Raw genomic sequence first — 16,617 nt, 5'->3', positions numbered from 1 at the left:
ACATGCCGAGGACCTAACGCGCGTGTCCCCGTCGTCCACGCCAGCGCTCATTCCCATGCGCCCAGCGGAGCGACGAGGTGCTGGGCAGTGGCCGGTGCTCCTACGCGTCCTCCTATGCTGCTCGAACAACCACGCCGGCCGCGGTCATCGTTTCAGTGTTCTCGCATCATATTATCAAAATCGGTGTTCTCGACAAACTTTTATAAAAATAATGTTTTTTCGCACTATGCGATGTAATTGTGAAGGTTTTTGGCAATTTACTCAACTGCTCCTCTCTGATTTGCAGTGGACAGGGGTAGGAGGAACGCTGAAGCTTCAGCCGTGTACTTTCCTCGGTTGTTACTTATTTTGTGACGAAAGAAGTATATAAAGCAGGACGAAAAAGTCTGTTTGGAAAGGAATGCTGAAAAGCGGTTCCATTTGTGTAAGATGTCCTCACCTTGAAACTGAGCAAGACAGGCTACTTTGAATACTCCCTCCGTTCACTTCTATAAATCGTTTTAGACAAGCTGTTTTGCACGCTGTTTAGAATGTCTACAATGCCTTATAAAAGTGAACAAGGAGTAGCAAAATCAAGCAAGGCAACCCCAATTGATATGGGCGTCTGGAATGGAAACCATCTCGCCGTGTGCTCTGATCTTGATTCAGTTTATGCATACAACCAGTTCGACCTTTGGTCTTGACGCTGAGTCCACATGATATCAAGTCTCTTGTTGTGTCCACAGACTGTCTGTAACGCATGATGATACAAGTAAAGCGAACACGACTGTCAAGAAAGGCATACAAAACTAACTGCTGCATCCCCTCTTCCAAAACTGAAGATGACTCCTGATTCACCGGAAGGTGACGAGTGCTCCACCCTTCATCTCCCCCAAAAAAAGTGCTCCACCGCTCATCTCCCCAAAAAAATGTCCCCCTCCTGTACTATCAATCTGCACAATAGAAGTGATATTAGTCCCCTCCGCAAAAATAAAATAACAAAATACATGTATAAACAAAATAAGCTGCAATAGGGGCGGTGGTCATCTCCCAAAAAAACACCTGTTGTATACAATCAATCTGATAAACAGAATGATACTCCCTCCGTCCGAAAATACTTGTCATCAAAATGGATAAAAATGGATGTATCTATAACTAATATACATCTAGATACATCCCCTTCTATTCATTTTGATGACAAGTATTTCCGGACGGAGGGAGTATTAAATTATCTCCACTACTAATAAAAGAGCAAACTAAAACTTTCCAACGTCCACCCAGAAAACTGCACACAGATCATCCAGCGCTCTTAGACCGTAGTGCCCTTAGATCGTTCTAACTTGGTAAATCTAACAGTACAGCTTAGCTCCATCATCGCACAAAACAATTGACGGACCGGATACATCCTGTCAACACCCAGACCATGATCTGCCAAACTTTTGTGCTCCGCGTCCCCGGTTTGCAATCTCTTAATTTGCTAACCGTGCCGCTAATTGCGCTCCTTCCCGATTTGTATTCCTCGCACGCGCTCCTTGTGCAGCCACCGCTCAAATACTCCCGAAGGCAACCAAGAGGACTCCTCCACAATTGCTCGCCGCCAACTTCTCTACCGGCGCCAAGCCAGCGGCCGCCCCACGCGACGCTGCCGCTCCACGCGATGCTGCTGCCCTAGTCCCCACGCTGTGTCATCAGATTATATTTTTTCCATCAGATGCCGGCATGATCCGCTACCGCCTCCCTCCTCACACAATAGAGTTGGCCTGGACTCCGCCGCTTCCCCCACACGGCCACTCCCTAAGCTCCCTCCGCCCACCTGCAGCCATTGTCTCTGGAAACTACGCTAGCCTGCTGTACCAAGGTTAGCCCGCCTCTCTTCAGTTTTTCCTGGGTCTTTTTTCTGTTCATTTCTAGCTGTGTATTTGTTATGAACTGTGAGTGCCAGTAACAGCGAACTAGGGAAGGTCGTCTCCGAGAACTATAGGAGAGAACAAGAGACACCTGTATTTGGATCTTGGTGTGATGCATGCATAGTGCAGAAGAATGATCCGTATTGGTAATTGGTATTACAGTTATACACTCTTTTTTTCCTTGTAGGATTCAGCATTGATCAAATATAATAATTTTACATGGTTACAAGGTTTGCAATTCCATCAGGTGCTCAAAGTATGCACAACTAAGGCAAATACATAGTCTTTGCTTTCATCTTCTCTGATGATAGGTTTTCTGGCGAAATTTTAAATCCACTATGTGCCTATGCTTTATTGTTATGGGTTCTCCATCTTTGGTACAGATTTCACTGTCATCTCTATCATTTTGTATTTTGTGACTTAATTTCATTCATGAATTTATCTGAACATTGGTTCATCCTATGCTCTAGAAGAATACCGGATCACTTCCCTTTTGAATAGTAACTTTGGCTACAATCACGTGAACTTCTCTTACTTCCAAGAAAAGCAAAAGCATGGTTAGTAATTTCCAGGATTTTGATCAGATGCTTGTTCTTAATCTATTTTTGACTTTTGTTCACTCCAAAATGCAGCATACACCTGCCATTGACATCTGGAGCATTGGGTTCATTTTTGCTGAGGTGCTGACTGGAAAGCCTTTGTTTCCTGGTAAAAATGCTGTCCATCAGTTAGACTTAGGGACTGATCTTCTAGGCACACCTTCAATGTATACAATTTCTCGGGTACGGTACTAAATTCAGGGGAAGAATATATATTTAGTTTGTCTGGTAAATGTATTCAGTGAGCCCAAAATTTGACTTCCTTGTTTTTGTTTCTTCCCAGGTCCGAATTGAGAAAGCAATAAGGAACTTGAGCAGTATGAGAAAGAAAGACCCAGTCCCATTTTCTCAGAAGTTTCCTAATGCAGATCCTTTGGGAGTAAAACTCTTGGAGAAGCTACTAGTCTTTGAACCTAAGGATTGTCCAACTGCGGAAGAGGTGGTCATTTCGTGCTACTTTGTCATTCTGATCTCTTGGTTTCTTCTCTCTGTTTGCGGCATTAATTTGTTATATTTCTATGGAGTAAGTTGTAATGTTTCCTTCAATATTTGTATTTTGTCAGGCATTGACTGATCCATACTTTAAAGGCCTTTCCAAGCCAGAGAGAGAACCATCCTGTCAGCCAATCAGAAAAATGGAGTTTGACTCTGAGCACAGCAGAGTGTCAAAGCCTCAAAGGATGATATAAGGGAGCTGATATTCCAGGAGATATTGGAATATCATCTGCAGTTGTTGAATAGATGGCACAGAGAGTTAGTTTTTCTATGTCTCTATTCCCTCATTTCTGTTTGTTGTGTCAACTATTACTGACAGCAATATTTTTGGTTATGCTTGTCAGTGCTGTCCATAATTTTAAGCAGCAGTTCTCTCTTGAAGAAAGTGATGGTAGCGGCCCTGTAGTCCCAGAAGATAGAAAACATGCATCTCTTCCTAGGTAATATTGCATCACACTCTGGTCTTTTGTTCATTTCTTCTCCTTGCATATTACTGGCATAGATATGTAAACTACTTAATGGTGCACTTTGAAGTGCATTCCTCCTTTGTATTGTTTGGTTGTCAAATAGCAAAATAATTACTCCCTCCGTCCGAAAATACTTGTCATCAAAATGGATAAAAAAAGATGTATCTAAAACTAAAATACATCTAGATACATCCTCTTTTATCCATTTTGATGACAAGTATTTCCGGACGGAGGGAGTATCATTTTATGACTTTGGTAAGAGTTGATTCTCTGGATAGTGAACTGGGCTATATAAACAGTGAAGTGACTGGGATCTATATGATCACAGGAGTTCAAAGATCTACTGTTGTAATCTATTTTAATCTTGAGAATGAAGTGCCTGGGGACTTGAGGCAATACCGGAATACCTGGTTTTCTCAATGGAGTTGGGTTACAATTGATATGTTGTTTGTTGCTAGGTCCTGTGCAATACTTCGTTGTCACTTTATTAGTCGAGGCTCTGTTCCGAAATCTGAGTGAGAGCTAATCTGTGGCGAGACCGTTTCTATAAATGCAACTGTTGTATGTTTATTTGATGTAGGTTGTATAGGTTAGAGCTGAACCGAACCATCACAATTCTAAAATCAGTTTTGGACATGCTTATATCCAAAAATTGAACCAGTAGCTATGTGCCAGTTGCGTTCAGGCTCTATGAAAAGAACAAAGTTCCAGGAGCATGAACCTGTTAGTATTCCTCTTAAGGCTGTGTAGTACTTCCAGTCCAATCTCTTCTATGGAACAGCACATGTAACTTTGTGCGAACCTCTCAGATTGCAAGAGTGTTCCAATTTTCTTATTAGGTGCAACCAGAAACTAATATGCACTTCTTATTAGTAGTTCCAATCAGTTCAATTTCAGTGTTCCATGTGGGAGAAACAGGTGATAAATCCCATTTAGCATCACCATTATGCAAATTGTCAGGAATTCATCGTTTTGCTTAACAAGAGTGCTTCCATTTCTGTATATCTTGAACAGGGACATGCAAAGTAAGTGCAGTTAAAAATTTGATCTCAAAAGATGTCAGCAAATTCAGTCTGGTACAAGGCAATCATAGGTTTTGATGTACATTATGGTAGTGACTTGTATTGTGAATTACTCCCTCCGTTTCAATATTTGTCTTTCTAGAGATTTCAACAAGTGACTACATACGGAGCAAAATGAGTGAATCTACACTCTAAAATATGTCTATATACATCCGTATGTGGTAGTCCATTTGAATCTCTTAAAAAATAAATATTTAGGAACGGAGGGAGTATACATATATATATTACTACTACAATGGCTTGGAAAAAATCACTGTGAAATATTGTTAGGTTTGTGAATTAGGTGCCCCTCTCAGTGTGAAATATGATTTCAGACTTGATGCTGGTTATTTCTCATGAGTTATCATATGAATATTGTTTTAGCTTTCTGTTATTTCTAGGCGACAGCAAGCCAAATACTTTATTCTGAGAAAAAAAATACAAGTGATAGAATGCAGAAACGCATGCATCCCCTTTTAGCATTGAATAAATGAGAAAACAGTGTGCCTGTTTTCTTTTGTGTAGTTTTCTGCAGTGAAAACTTTATTGGCAATAGTAAAAACATTATTTAATTATCCAGACTTCTTTTCTTGATGGGTAAACTATAACTGTCTTACTATAATTTATGTGCCTGACAACAAGGCTGAATCAATGGAGGGACCGTTGCTAAAAGATGTAACCAAAGAGTCCTACTGCTTGAAGCTTAATGCCTGAATTACTAGGATGAGGGAGCATAGAAGTATAGATTCTACTAAGCTCTATGGGCTGGACTCCGTTATGGTAGGCTGCAAGGTAAATGTCACAACATTGACCTTCATACAGTTCTGATCATTGGTAAATAGAGCATCCGAGTGGAAAGAATGGAGTGTGTGCGTTAACATTTTTAGCATCATGCTTTTATACTTTATTTTTCAGTAGATTGTTAGCTATATATTAGATTGTACAGTAATATTTCTAACTGAAAATAATACATCTTTTGGTGGAATTTCTAAACAATGAGTTATTCTTTGAAGCATATATTACCAATCTGTATTTTTGACTGAAATCCTTCGAATCCATAGTTTTATTATATTTTCAAGTTCTTAAGCATAAGATAGGAGCATGTATTCTTTTCCTTGGACTGCCGTGCTTCCCATTGTACACTTCTCTTGCATGCCATAAACATTGTGCTTATTAACTTATTATTGATGTGCACACCTTCCTGCCATCAAAATTAGACATGAGGCACCATACAGTCTTAGAAACCTTATATGCTCCCTGCCATCAAAATTTCTGTACTATTTTTAGTAACATAACTAGGGGGGATGCATGTAAGCAGGAGTTCTTTATTAATGCTCAACAAGTGTCTATTCCAAATTCTGCAAGACATCATTAGTTCATTACCAATGGGGCTGCGTGTGCATCTATTCTTCCAAAATAGTTTTATATTCTGTTTGTATTTCCTGTGTATGATCTAGATCACATATACAGTTGACACAGGTGCAGCCTTCTAACAACGAAACACGTGTTTTACAGATTCATCTTCCTTTAAGTATGAGAGAGGCTTTTTAGCACCCGGGTGTCTGTACACCCTGTTATCAGGACCGTTCGTTCAAAATCCAGCTCGTGGAGATCTGCGCCAGGTCCTGTGCGACCAGCTTCATTAGCAGACCTACTTTAAACAGTATCGCTGCTGCCTATGGTTCTTGATTTGACCACACAACTTTACCACGGAATCTTACTCCTGCAGCTAAATTAGATTCCACTCCTACTTCCCCATGCACACCCTGTACGAAGGCATGACCAGTCACATCCGCACGACTCAATATGCTGCTCCTTCGGTGAAAGTTTTACTGCATGGACGCGTCGCCAACTTAGAAAAATGTTGTTGCACCAATGAGCCGCACGGGGCACTGCTGACGTGTCGTCAAAACTGTATGATCGAGAAGCTTTTATGTTTGTTCTCCATTTTATTTTTGCTGGGGCACAAAGGAACACGTACAACTTTCAATGGCGTCACACAGCACTGTCAAAAACAGTGACCATCATCTCAGACCTGTCGGACACAGGCTAGTCAAAAACAGTCACCTACAGTTGTCCTATACACTGGTAAGCGCCTACCTACACCTCCATTAGAAGAGTCAAATGGGCTGATAAAGCTGACTGCTGCTGCAAATGATCTGTTCCTAGTCTGACCATAGCACGAATCCAAATGAAACTCAACGGCATGATAAGGGGGTGCCGGGAGTCCCGGGTGCTACCACACCTTTTCGTTTAAGTATTGTTGAATGCACGTTTTAGCAAGTGTTCATACTTGATCACCCTTGGAGAGTTTCTGAATGAATACCTTCCCTTCGATATTTTCTGGTTAATAGAGACATGTTTTGGTGACACAATCAGGGATCTTGCTAGGGAGAGGCGTGCCACCGCTACTGCAGCATTATTTCAGCAGTCATGGACGATCAAGATAACTAATGGTATGATCTTACTATTAACCTCTGTTTTTGAGTCGCTCGACTAGTCGCGACTAGTCGTCGACTAGTCTATGAGTCACACTGGCATGGTCGACTCAGCCTGGCGACTTGACTCATGGGATGAGTCGAGCGACTAGAGCGACTAGTCTTGACTAGTCACGACTAGTCGTGTTTTCTGGGTCGAACGACTCATTTTTTTTGGGCCCGCCTGTCATATGTTTTTTTACTGTATCGTACCATCCCCCGTGGAAACCTAGATCGAACCTGTTCCCCTTCCCGACCCAACCCTCTCCTTGGCAGCCGCCGCCGCCCCTGGTTGCTGGCTTGCTGCTCCTCCCCTGGTTGCTGATGCTGGTCTGCTTCTTCCCTGGTTGCTGTTGTTGCTGGTCTGCTCCTCCCCTCCTCGCCTGGTTGCTGCTGCTGGTCTGCTCCTCCCCTCAACCCATGGTTGTTGCTGCTGCTGGTCTGCTTCTGCTCTCCTCCCCTTGTTGTTGTTGGTGGTGGTGGTGGTGGTGGTCTGCTCCTCCCCTGGTTGTGCATGAACAAGGGTGGTTGTGCATGATGAAGAGTTGAGGGCTGAATTGGAACCACTCAAGAACAAGGCTGGTTTTATTGTACCTAGTTTCTACTGCTTAACTCACGTCGACTCGTCGCATGTCGACTCATCGACCATGAGTCTAGACTAGTCACGACTAGTCTAGAGTCGCTCCCCCCGAGCGACTTGTCGACTCATCGACTCGAAAACCTTGCTATTAACTGCCAATTATTACTACTATCCACAGTGGAAATTCAGATGCCCTTCTATGTATATCAGACTAATTCCATAGTGGAAGTTTTTCTTCCGTATTTACAGTTCATTACAATTTGTTCATAGTGAAGAAAAAGAGGGATACAAGGAACGTGCCTTCATACACTTTCGGAACACGCATAGCATAAGTTTCTAAGTTAACACTCATGCCATGTAAAATGAATGTAGAGTAGGCAACCAGAAATTGTGATCCCTTTGATTCTCTTCTCTTTTATGCTTGCAGTTCTATAAATATTGAAACATTACTGTCCTCTGCTAAACAAATATAGCATACAGGATATGATTGGATATATTTTGTGGCTGCGTACTTTTTCGAAAGTGAAACTTCTCTGAACATATTTGTCATCTAGCCTCTGTACAACATTGCCCTTAATTATATTTTCAAGCAGCAACAATGAGCAATTCACAACAAAACTACCAAGCAGGTAACGAGTATATAGACCATGCATTAATGGATAAATAAAATTACGACAGCTTACTAGTATGTCGGAAGGACTTGTGGCCAGAAGCGTGCTTCGTATGGAGGGCGCGGGTCCACTTGGTCCATCTGAACCCTGCTTGGGGGATACCGCATTGCAGGAAGTTGGTCAGGTTGTGCCAGTGGGTCATTCTGTGTTGGGATTTTCCACACTGTGGGGAATGGCTGGTTGGCGGGGATTGGCAGTGACGGCTGCACAAAAGTAAGACATCTTTCTATTAGCTACAACAAAATTTAAATCAAGTAAATACAACATGTCACGAACAGAGCAGGAATCGAGGTCATATTACCGTCTCGCTGTAGGCATCAAGGTCATAAGTTGGTGGTATGAAGGAAACTTCCACTACTCCTACACAGAAAAACAGGTGGAGAATGAGAATTCGTGTGTGACCTTGCGCTTGAGGTTAGAAACAAGTATTAATGTTATACCTGATGGTGGTTTTTTGCTGGTAAGGTTCCTCGGAGCCCAACTGAACTCCATGAGTGGCACCTTTCCATTGAGAACGTAAAACACATAGCTGGCCTCTCTTTGAGTTTCAAACTCAATATCAAAATAGTCCTCTTTCTCTTGAGATCTTTTGAGACCCACAGTCTGAAAAAGAAATAGATAAACAAGCTTCAGCCTAGATTCCAATCAATGTCCACAAATGAAATTAAATCAAAGGAGAGGAAGATTAACCCGGCCCGAAAATTTGACCATATGCTCCATATAATCATATGTCAGACAGATCAGAGGGAAACCTCTCTGAGGTCTTGCTCTCAAAGTTCTGAGCGTCGACATCTAAAGAAGAAAGGAAAAAAGGAAAATCAAATTCGTCACCAACAGAAACTTATTTTTTGAACAAAGGATATGGTCCAGAAGGACCCATTCATCCATTAGGTAAGCATGAGAGTACAATTTGCAGCAGGACCCCAAAGAAAATGAAACTACAAAAAGCCCCTGCATATTGCAAAGAAGACAGCCATACATGTCTAATTCACATACCAAATTACCAAAAGCAACCAAAGTGCAACAGATACATGCCAAGTTCATATACTTGACAGCCATACATAACACATCGCTTTGCCAATTTTTTTGGTTTACATATTCAAATCTGATTCGATCTATTTCATGCATGGGGCCATAGGTAATACGTGGTCTTCTCTTCCTTGTTATAGCCCGAACAATGACTGTCATTGCAGCTAGTGCAACAAAAACAGCGGCTCCCCTAACCATCTTTTTTCTTTTTGTTCATCTTCTTGACCATCTACGCATACTATCAAAAATATAGCTACCAATGATGCTTACATCAACATATATATATTGCAAAGATACCAGTGGCGGAGCTATGTTGTAAGCTGCAGGGGGGGGGGGGGGGGGGGGGGGGGGGGGGATTAGGAAAAGTAGAGTCTTTTGGCGCCCCCAAACATCCAAATTTATGTTTGCCACCCCGGACAGCATGTATTTCAGTACAGATTAGGAGAGTACACTGGACAGCCCACTGGTTTTAACCACATAAAGAAACAAAACTGAATAAAAAACAACCATGAGTCATCACAGCTAGCTGCAGCGTTAGCTTCAATTTTAATTTACTCAACGAGGTAGCTGGCTGCAGTGTTAGTTCAGAGACGTGGCTAGCTTCAATTTTATCCATCTATCTCTCTCTCGGCTGGGAATATCCATGAGCAGCAGCAGCATATACAAGGGGAAGGAATAGTGTTTATACCTTGACTCAGGAGAGGATGCTGCGCTCCGCCTCTGCCAACGCCGTCAACCCGATGGAAGCCGCCGCCGCTCTGCTAATCCTCGGCAAAGACCAGCCTGATCCAGATCGAGACAGGTGGATTCCCGGTCTAGCTTGCCCTATACTGCTGCACAACGAGAGAGGAAAAAGAGGAGTGAGCCGGCAGCAACGAAGGAAGGAATCGGCCGCCCGGCGGCGCAGCTGAGATCGATGGAGGGAGAGGGAGAGGGAGACGGGGGAGGCGGCGCACCAGGGGAGAGGAGCGCTGGGGCTGCAGGCGTGCGAGTGGGGTGACCGGTTCCGCGTCGTCCGCCCGATTTGTAGGGCACCCGCGTTCCTGTCTGGCGGAGCACAGACGGGCCGGCCCAGCCGCGCGGGAGCCACGGCCTGCTTTTTTTTCGGTTTTCTATTTTCGTTTTTTATTTATATTTGTACTTTCTTTTATTTTGCAGGAAAAACTTTCAACCTATTCATCTTCAATCATGATAGTACGACGAACACTAGAAATAATAAAAATTACATCCAGATCCGTATACCACCTAGTGATACGTCCATTTTGCATCATGCTTTTATATTGATATTTATTGCATTATGAGTTGTTATCACACATCTTACATCTTACATTCTTAAGAAGTTGATCCCCACTACTACCAATTCTCTGCAGCCCGTCCACATCATCGCCTAGCCACCTCAGCAATTTTCATCCACGTCACTTTATTTCTTTGTTTTTTTCTCCATATTCACGTAGCATCACTTGATGGCATATTCCACCGAAGGTATTTTACTAGCACACGGCTTCTGTTAAGGCTGCTCATAGTGGGAGTAATTTAGCAAGTAACATAACACACCCCAAAAAAGGTTTGCTTACATGGCATGTATTTAATGAGGAGAGAGATGGTTGGAGTAACATAATATGTTACTGTAACATAACACATCCCAATGCAAAATGAGTCTACATCTTAATAAATGTTGGCTTGTATGATACCACATATATATTACTCCCCACTATGAAGGTAGTAACATAGACTAGTAACATATGCATGTTACTAGTCTAAGTTACTCCCCACTATGACTAGCCTTACAACCCACGAGAGAGCCTGCCATCCTACGAGATGACCCCTCGGTGCTCCACAATCTGCGCCCCTCCCGTTTGGATCTCTGTTCCTCGACCAGCGGAAGCGGAAGCAAACCTCCCCAAAACGAAACGTCTTGAATCCCTCATAAGTTGGCCTGCCCGTCTCCCATCCCCACCATATCAACCCCCGGTGAAGCGACGAACGCAAGAGAAGCTAGCCTCCTCTAGGGTTTGCGGCGGCCGTCCGGGGGAAGAACCAGCGGGTACGATGGCGAGGGCGGTGCAGGGACCGGATCTCGAGAGGATCGATTAGAGGTTGGCTGGTGCTTTAATAATCTCATCAACATCGTCGAGGGCAAGCCAAAGCCGCAGTTCATCTTCGGGGACTAAAGAAGGAAGACACGTAAGTCAGGTCCGTTGCCTCCTCCCTCCGGACATGCCTCGGCTAGGACCGATTCGTTCTAATCCAGTGCTGATCTGGGGTTCCCCTATTTTTCTGATTTTCTCTATTTGTCTAGGCCCAATTTGTTCTAATCAGGTGTTGATATAGGGTTTCCGCCCCCTGTTTTTTTATATTTTTCACGCATCATGATATACAACATCTGCACTACTTGCAGCAGCTTTACCACATGTTCCTTACATACTGGCAGGGGCATCATCTCGGCTACGTTGGGCATTTGTCTGATTCAAGTATGTCCAATGTAATTTATGCATGAGCACGTATCATTGTTCAAGTATTACATTACCAAGTAATTTGTTCCCGTTGAATAGTTCTATGTGCCACTATCTGTAAGTTGACTCAATCTATTTTTTGTTAAATATCTTGATGTATACACAAGGCATCATAAATTATATATCTGGCTCCTTTCAAAAAAGCATACTGAAGACTATCTTCTTTCGTGCTTCAGTTCACTATATTTTTTTATGCTTCAGGTGGACTGAGTTAAAAATATAGATGTATACACAAAGCATCATAGTTATCTTGCTGCTTTCTAAACAGCGTACTGAAGACTGTCTTCTTTTGTGCTTCTGTTCGGTCACTGTCATCTTTCATACTTTAGGTGGACTGATTATAAGCATTATGTCCTAGGTGGTAAATAAAATAACTCAACCAATTTGAAAGTGATGTGTTACTTGGTGCTGTCCAACTCTGGAACGTTTTTACACTTCTTATTTTCTTACTGAAGGTTAATTCCCACACATGCTACAGTCTGAAGGTACATGCAAATTTTATGTTTCTGAGTTGATATACATGTTTTACTACATATCATGACGGCTCGCTTCCTTTTTAATTCAAATCCCACAATAGTTCCTCTATACTAATGTATGTGTAAGTGTTTCATGTAGGATTTAGGTAATAAATAGAATATTCTGGTGTTTCTTGTGTTTGGTCGATGGTAGATCAGCAAAACAGAATAGTGTTCTAGAAATGATGAACTTTTTGCAGGGACAAAAATTATGAACACTATAGTCTCTTAAGAGAGGAGCCGGAGCTGCAGTTCAGCTTTGAGGACTAAATGAGGAAGATAAAACATGGTTGAGCTTCTAGCACGGCAATGATAGCGTTTTTTTGGCGAGCTGAGTCTGCAGCTATGGAGGAAGCCGTCTAGGCTGCTCCTTTCTATCGGTGTTATGCTTATGAGTGGCGACATCAATGTTGTTTCTGGAATTGGAGGTGTTGTGGTCCTCTTGACCTGTTGTTGCAATATACTTGACCATGTCGAGTAATTATGTGGCCAGTCCCTCCTGGACAGATAGACCAAACTGGCCGGTTTCTCTCTTCTTCTCATGTAACATGTGAGGTGAGTGTTGCAGCTTGAAATAGCCATTACAAACTCATAAATTAATGGGCATCTGAGAAGACAAACGATGGCTTTATAATACCATTCTTGATATGAATCTCGACATCAACTCCTTACCTAGCACCTCCATGTAGTATTTCTGATGTTGACTTAGTGATCATTGTCTTTTTCAGGTCGAAGGTCTTGATCATCGTATATTTAAAGTTACAGTGCACACATTCATAGTTCTTGATGGAATAAATTTTCTTTCTTCAGACTTTTCATAATCTATTGCTATACTATTCTCCATTATATAGTTCACATCTCAAAAATGTCATTTTGTTTGTTTTTGAGAGTTGCAGGTTAGTGATTGTTGACTTTGATGCATTGGTACTAGATTTTAAGTTCAGTTAATCTAGGTGACATTTAGTTATTTTGTATTGGAAGATAGTTATGGATTACTTGCATTTTGATGTTAGTCCAAGAATAAGAATAGTTGTTCAGCTCACGTAACATGATAACCGCACGTACATGGATCCAACGTCCGAATTTATTACTTTTAGCTATATGTTGAATCAGATGCACTCTTTTCATGTCGGCACTTAAAGACTTCTTTGTTTTGAAATTTCTTCGTATTAACTCATCATTTCAATCCATTATATTAACATGACTGTTACAATTCGATGCAAGCAATTCTTTTGTATGCGCTCATTTGAAAGATATGCTTTCCCCACAAAAAGAGAAATGCTTTGACGCACATGCAAGTCACTATTTTTCTTTACACAGCATATCTCTCCACATTAGAAATTTTAGCACAGAATATCCCGCAGCAACACGTGGGGATTCATCTAGTTATATCACAATACTTATGCCTTTTCTCTCTTATTTTATAAGGTTTATTACATGAAGAGGGAAAATGTCGACAGCTGGGATTCTTGACTGAAAAAGGAGCAAATATTAGAGATCTATTCTGCACAACTCCAAAAGTCCTGAAACTTCACGGAGAATATTTTTGAAATATATAAAAAATATTAGGAAAAGAAAGCACCAGAGGGGGGCCACCAGCTAGCCACAAGGATGGAGGGCGCGCCCTACCCCCTGGGTGCGCCCCCTGGCAGGCCTCCGACGCCCATCTTTTGTTATATGGTGTGTTTTGACCTGAAAAAAAATGAAGGAAGCTTTCGGGACGAAGCGCCGCCGTCTCGAGGCAGAACCTGGGCATAACCAATCTAGGGCTCCGGCGGAGCTGTTCTGCCGGGGCAACATCCCTTCGGGGGGGGGGGGGGGGGAGGGGGAATCGAAGCCATCATCATCACTAACGATCCTCTCATCGAGAGGGTGTCAATCTCCATCAACATCTTCACCAGCACCATCTCCTCTCAAACCCTAGTTCATCTCTTGTATTCAATCTTGGTCCCAAAACCACAGATTGGTACCTGTGGGTTGCTAGTTGTGTTGATTACTCCTTATAGTTGATGCTAGTTGGTTCATCTGGTGGAAGATTATATTTTCAGATCCTTAATGATAATTAATACTCCTCTGATTATGAACATGAATATGCTTTGTGAGTAGTTACGTTTGTTCCCGAGGACGTGGGAGAAGTTTTGTTATAAGTAATCATGTGAGGTTGGTATTTGTTTGATATTTTGATGAGATGTATGTTGTCTCTCCTCTAGTGGTGTTATGTGAACGTAGACTACATGACACTTCACCATTATTTAGGCCTAGGGGAAGGCATTGGAAAGTAATTAGTAGATGATGGTTTGCTAGAGTGACAGAAGCTTAAACCCTAGTTTATGCGTTGCTTCGTAAGGGGCTGATTTGGATCCATATGTTTCATGTTATGGTTAGGTTTACTTTAATTCTTTTTCCGTAGTTGCGGATGCTTGCGAGAGGGGTTAATCATAAGTGGGAGGCTTGTCCAAGGAAGGGCAACACCCAAGCACTGGTCCACCCACATATCAATTATTAAAATAACGAACGCGAATCATATGAGCATGATAAAAACTAACTTGAAAACAATTCTCATGTGTCCTCGGGAGCACTTTGCTTTATATAAGAGTTCGTTCAGGCTTGTCCTTTCCTACAAAAAGGATTGGCCCACCTTGCTGCACCGAGTTTACTTTTGTTACTTGTTACCCATTATGATTTATCTTATTACAAAACTATCTGTTACCGATGATTTCAGTGCTTGCAGAAAATACCTTGCTGAAAACCACTTTGTCATTTCCTTCTACTCCTTGTTGGGTTCGACACTCTTACTTATCGAAAGGACTACGATACATCCTGTTGGGGATATAACTATTGGGTATGACCCGCCGGGAGGGGCCAGGTTATACCTACAACGGTTCATCAATACAAAGCCCATGAGGATGTCAAAGATGGTGGTTCATGAAGCAAGGGCCTAAAGCCCAAAGGCGACTTAAGGCCCATAGGGGTAAACCGCCATATGTGTATGACGGACCCAGTTCTTTTCTGGCTTATGGACGATTTATTGTGGAAAATAAGTCCAAGCTGAAAAGAACTCGTTTTTTTGTATTCAGCTTAATTTCCAGCCACAGCCAGTCCCTTCACGTTTGGGAGAAGCCAGGGGAGAGCAGCTTCCCGAGCGCAACCCTTTAAAAACTGAAGCGGTACATCGCTATGCCCTCGGTGTTGGCAGTATTTACAATAGAAATGCCACCCGTGAAAGATATAACCCCAGGCATCGAAGGCATCTCTCCCGACGCATCATCAGCTTCGCGCGTCTGCTAGGTTTCCTCGCCGCCGCCTCTTGTCCAGCTAGCCGCCGCCGTCCTTCCCGACGCCATGCAGGGAGGTTAGCCAACGTCCCTATCCTGCCCCAATGTCGCAATCGCTGGCCTCCGCCCGTCCCTCTGCTGCTTCCCGTCCCGCTGCACATCCGGCCTCCACACTATTCCCATCTTCACGACAAGCTCCAGTCCGATCGTCCCCGTCCAAGCTCTTACCAAGGTAAGCACCGTCTGTCCTTTTATCTTTCTCCTCCGGACTTCTTTCCAGTTCTGCATGTGATGCATTATGTTATAAACCATGTCATGCGATGGCATCTATCTGTGTCCGGGGTTCAATACATGTGTACGTGTCTGTGTAGGTTTGAACAATTGTCACCGGGTAGGATTGCTAGTTGCCTACAGATACGCTCATGTGGCAATCGGCCGAATGATCTACACGTACATTAATATTAGTACCAGTATAGCACTATAAAGATCAAAGCAAAGATCGTCCAGCAGCTTGATGTGCGAGTCTTATCTTGGTGTTCCTAATCGATTGCTCGAAGGTCTAGCCAGCTTGGGGCAAAAACAACTAGTCTCTACTCCTAATGTCTCAGTTGGTAGGTCGCGTTCCGGGTTTTATTTTCGTCCCACCATTTTCGTCCGATTTTTTTCGCTGGTTTTTTTCCGTCCCCCTCCCACCACCCCCTCGCACAAAAAAAAACCACGTTCCAATGATTTTTTTCACCTCTCTCACCCCCTCGTTTCTCCTCACGCATAGCATAGGGTTCCTCTCGAGAGAGGTGCGCCGCCGCCGCCGGATTCCTTCTCCCCGGCGAAAAGTCCTTCCCCAGCCCCTACCTCCCGCATCTTCGCCGCCAGCCTCCTCCCACGCGCGCTAGGGTAACCTGCGGCCTACCATCTCTGTGGCGCCGCCTGCGACTTCACCAGCATGTAAATCCCTGTAGATGCGGGGAGCTGGACATGGAGGATTGCCTCCGCCAGGCTGAGGGGTCGACCTGGAAGCCGCCTTGAATGCCCACGAAGGATCTGGCCAT

At 43.1% G+C, this 16,617-nt stretch overlaps 1 protein-coding gene across 2 annotated transcripts; it reads right to left on the bottom strand.

The window, feature by feature from the left end:
- Nucleotides 1-461: 461 nt before the first annotated feature.
- LOC123087897 (uncharacterized) lies at nucleotides 462-10,276 on the bottom strand. 2 transcript variants are annotated; one of them, XM_044510018.1, is made up of 7 exons: nucleotides 10,222-10,276; nucleotides 9,954-10,098; nucleotides 8,927-9,028; nucleotides 8,677-8,839; nucleotides 8,538-8,596; nucleotides 8,249-8,439; nucleotides 462-932 (listed from the first exon to the last, which is right to left on the bottom strand). In XM_044510018.1, coding segments are annotated over exons 3-7 (516 nt in total). In that variant the 5' UTR covers nucleotides 9,954-10,098; nucleotides 10,222-10,276; the 3' UTR covers nucleotides 462-931. The 2 variants fall into 2 exon arrangements, with proteins under 2 accessions (XP_044365953.1, XP_044365954.1); XM_044510019.1 differs by having other exon boundaries at nucleotides 9,954-10,095; nucleotides 10,222-10,256.
- Nucleotides 10,277-16,617: the final 6,341 nt, after the last annotated feature.

Source organism: Triticum aestivum, chromosome 4A (assembly GCF_018294505.1).
Source record: "Triticum aestivum cultivar Chinese Spring chromosome 4A, IWGSC CS RefSeq v2.1, whole genome shotgun sequence".
NCBI lineage: Eukaryota > Viridiplantae > Streptophyta > Magnoliopsida > Poales > Poaceae > Triticum > Triticum aestivum.
This window is presented reverse-complemented; position numbering and strand designations above follow the sequence as displayed.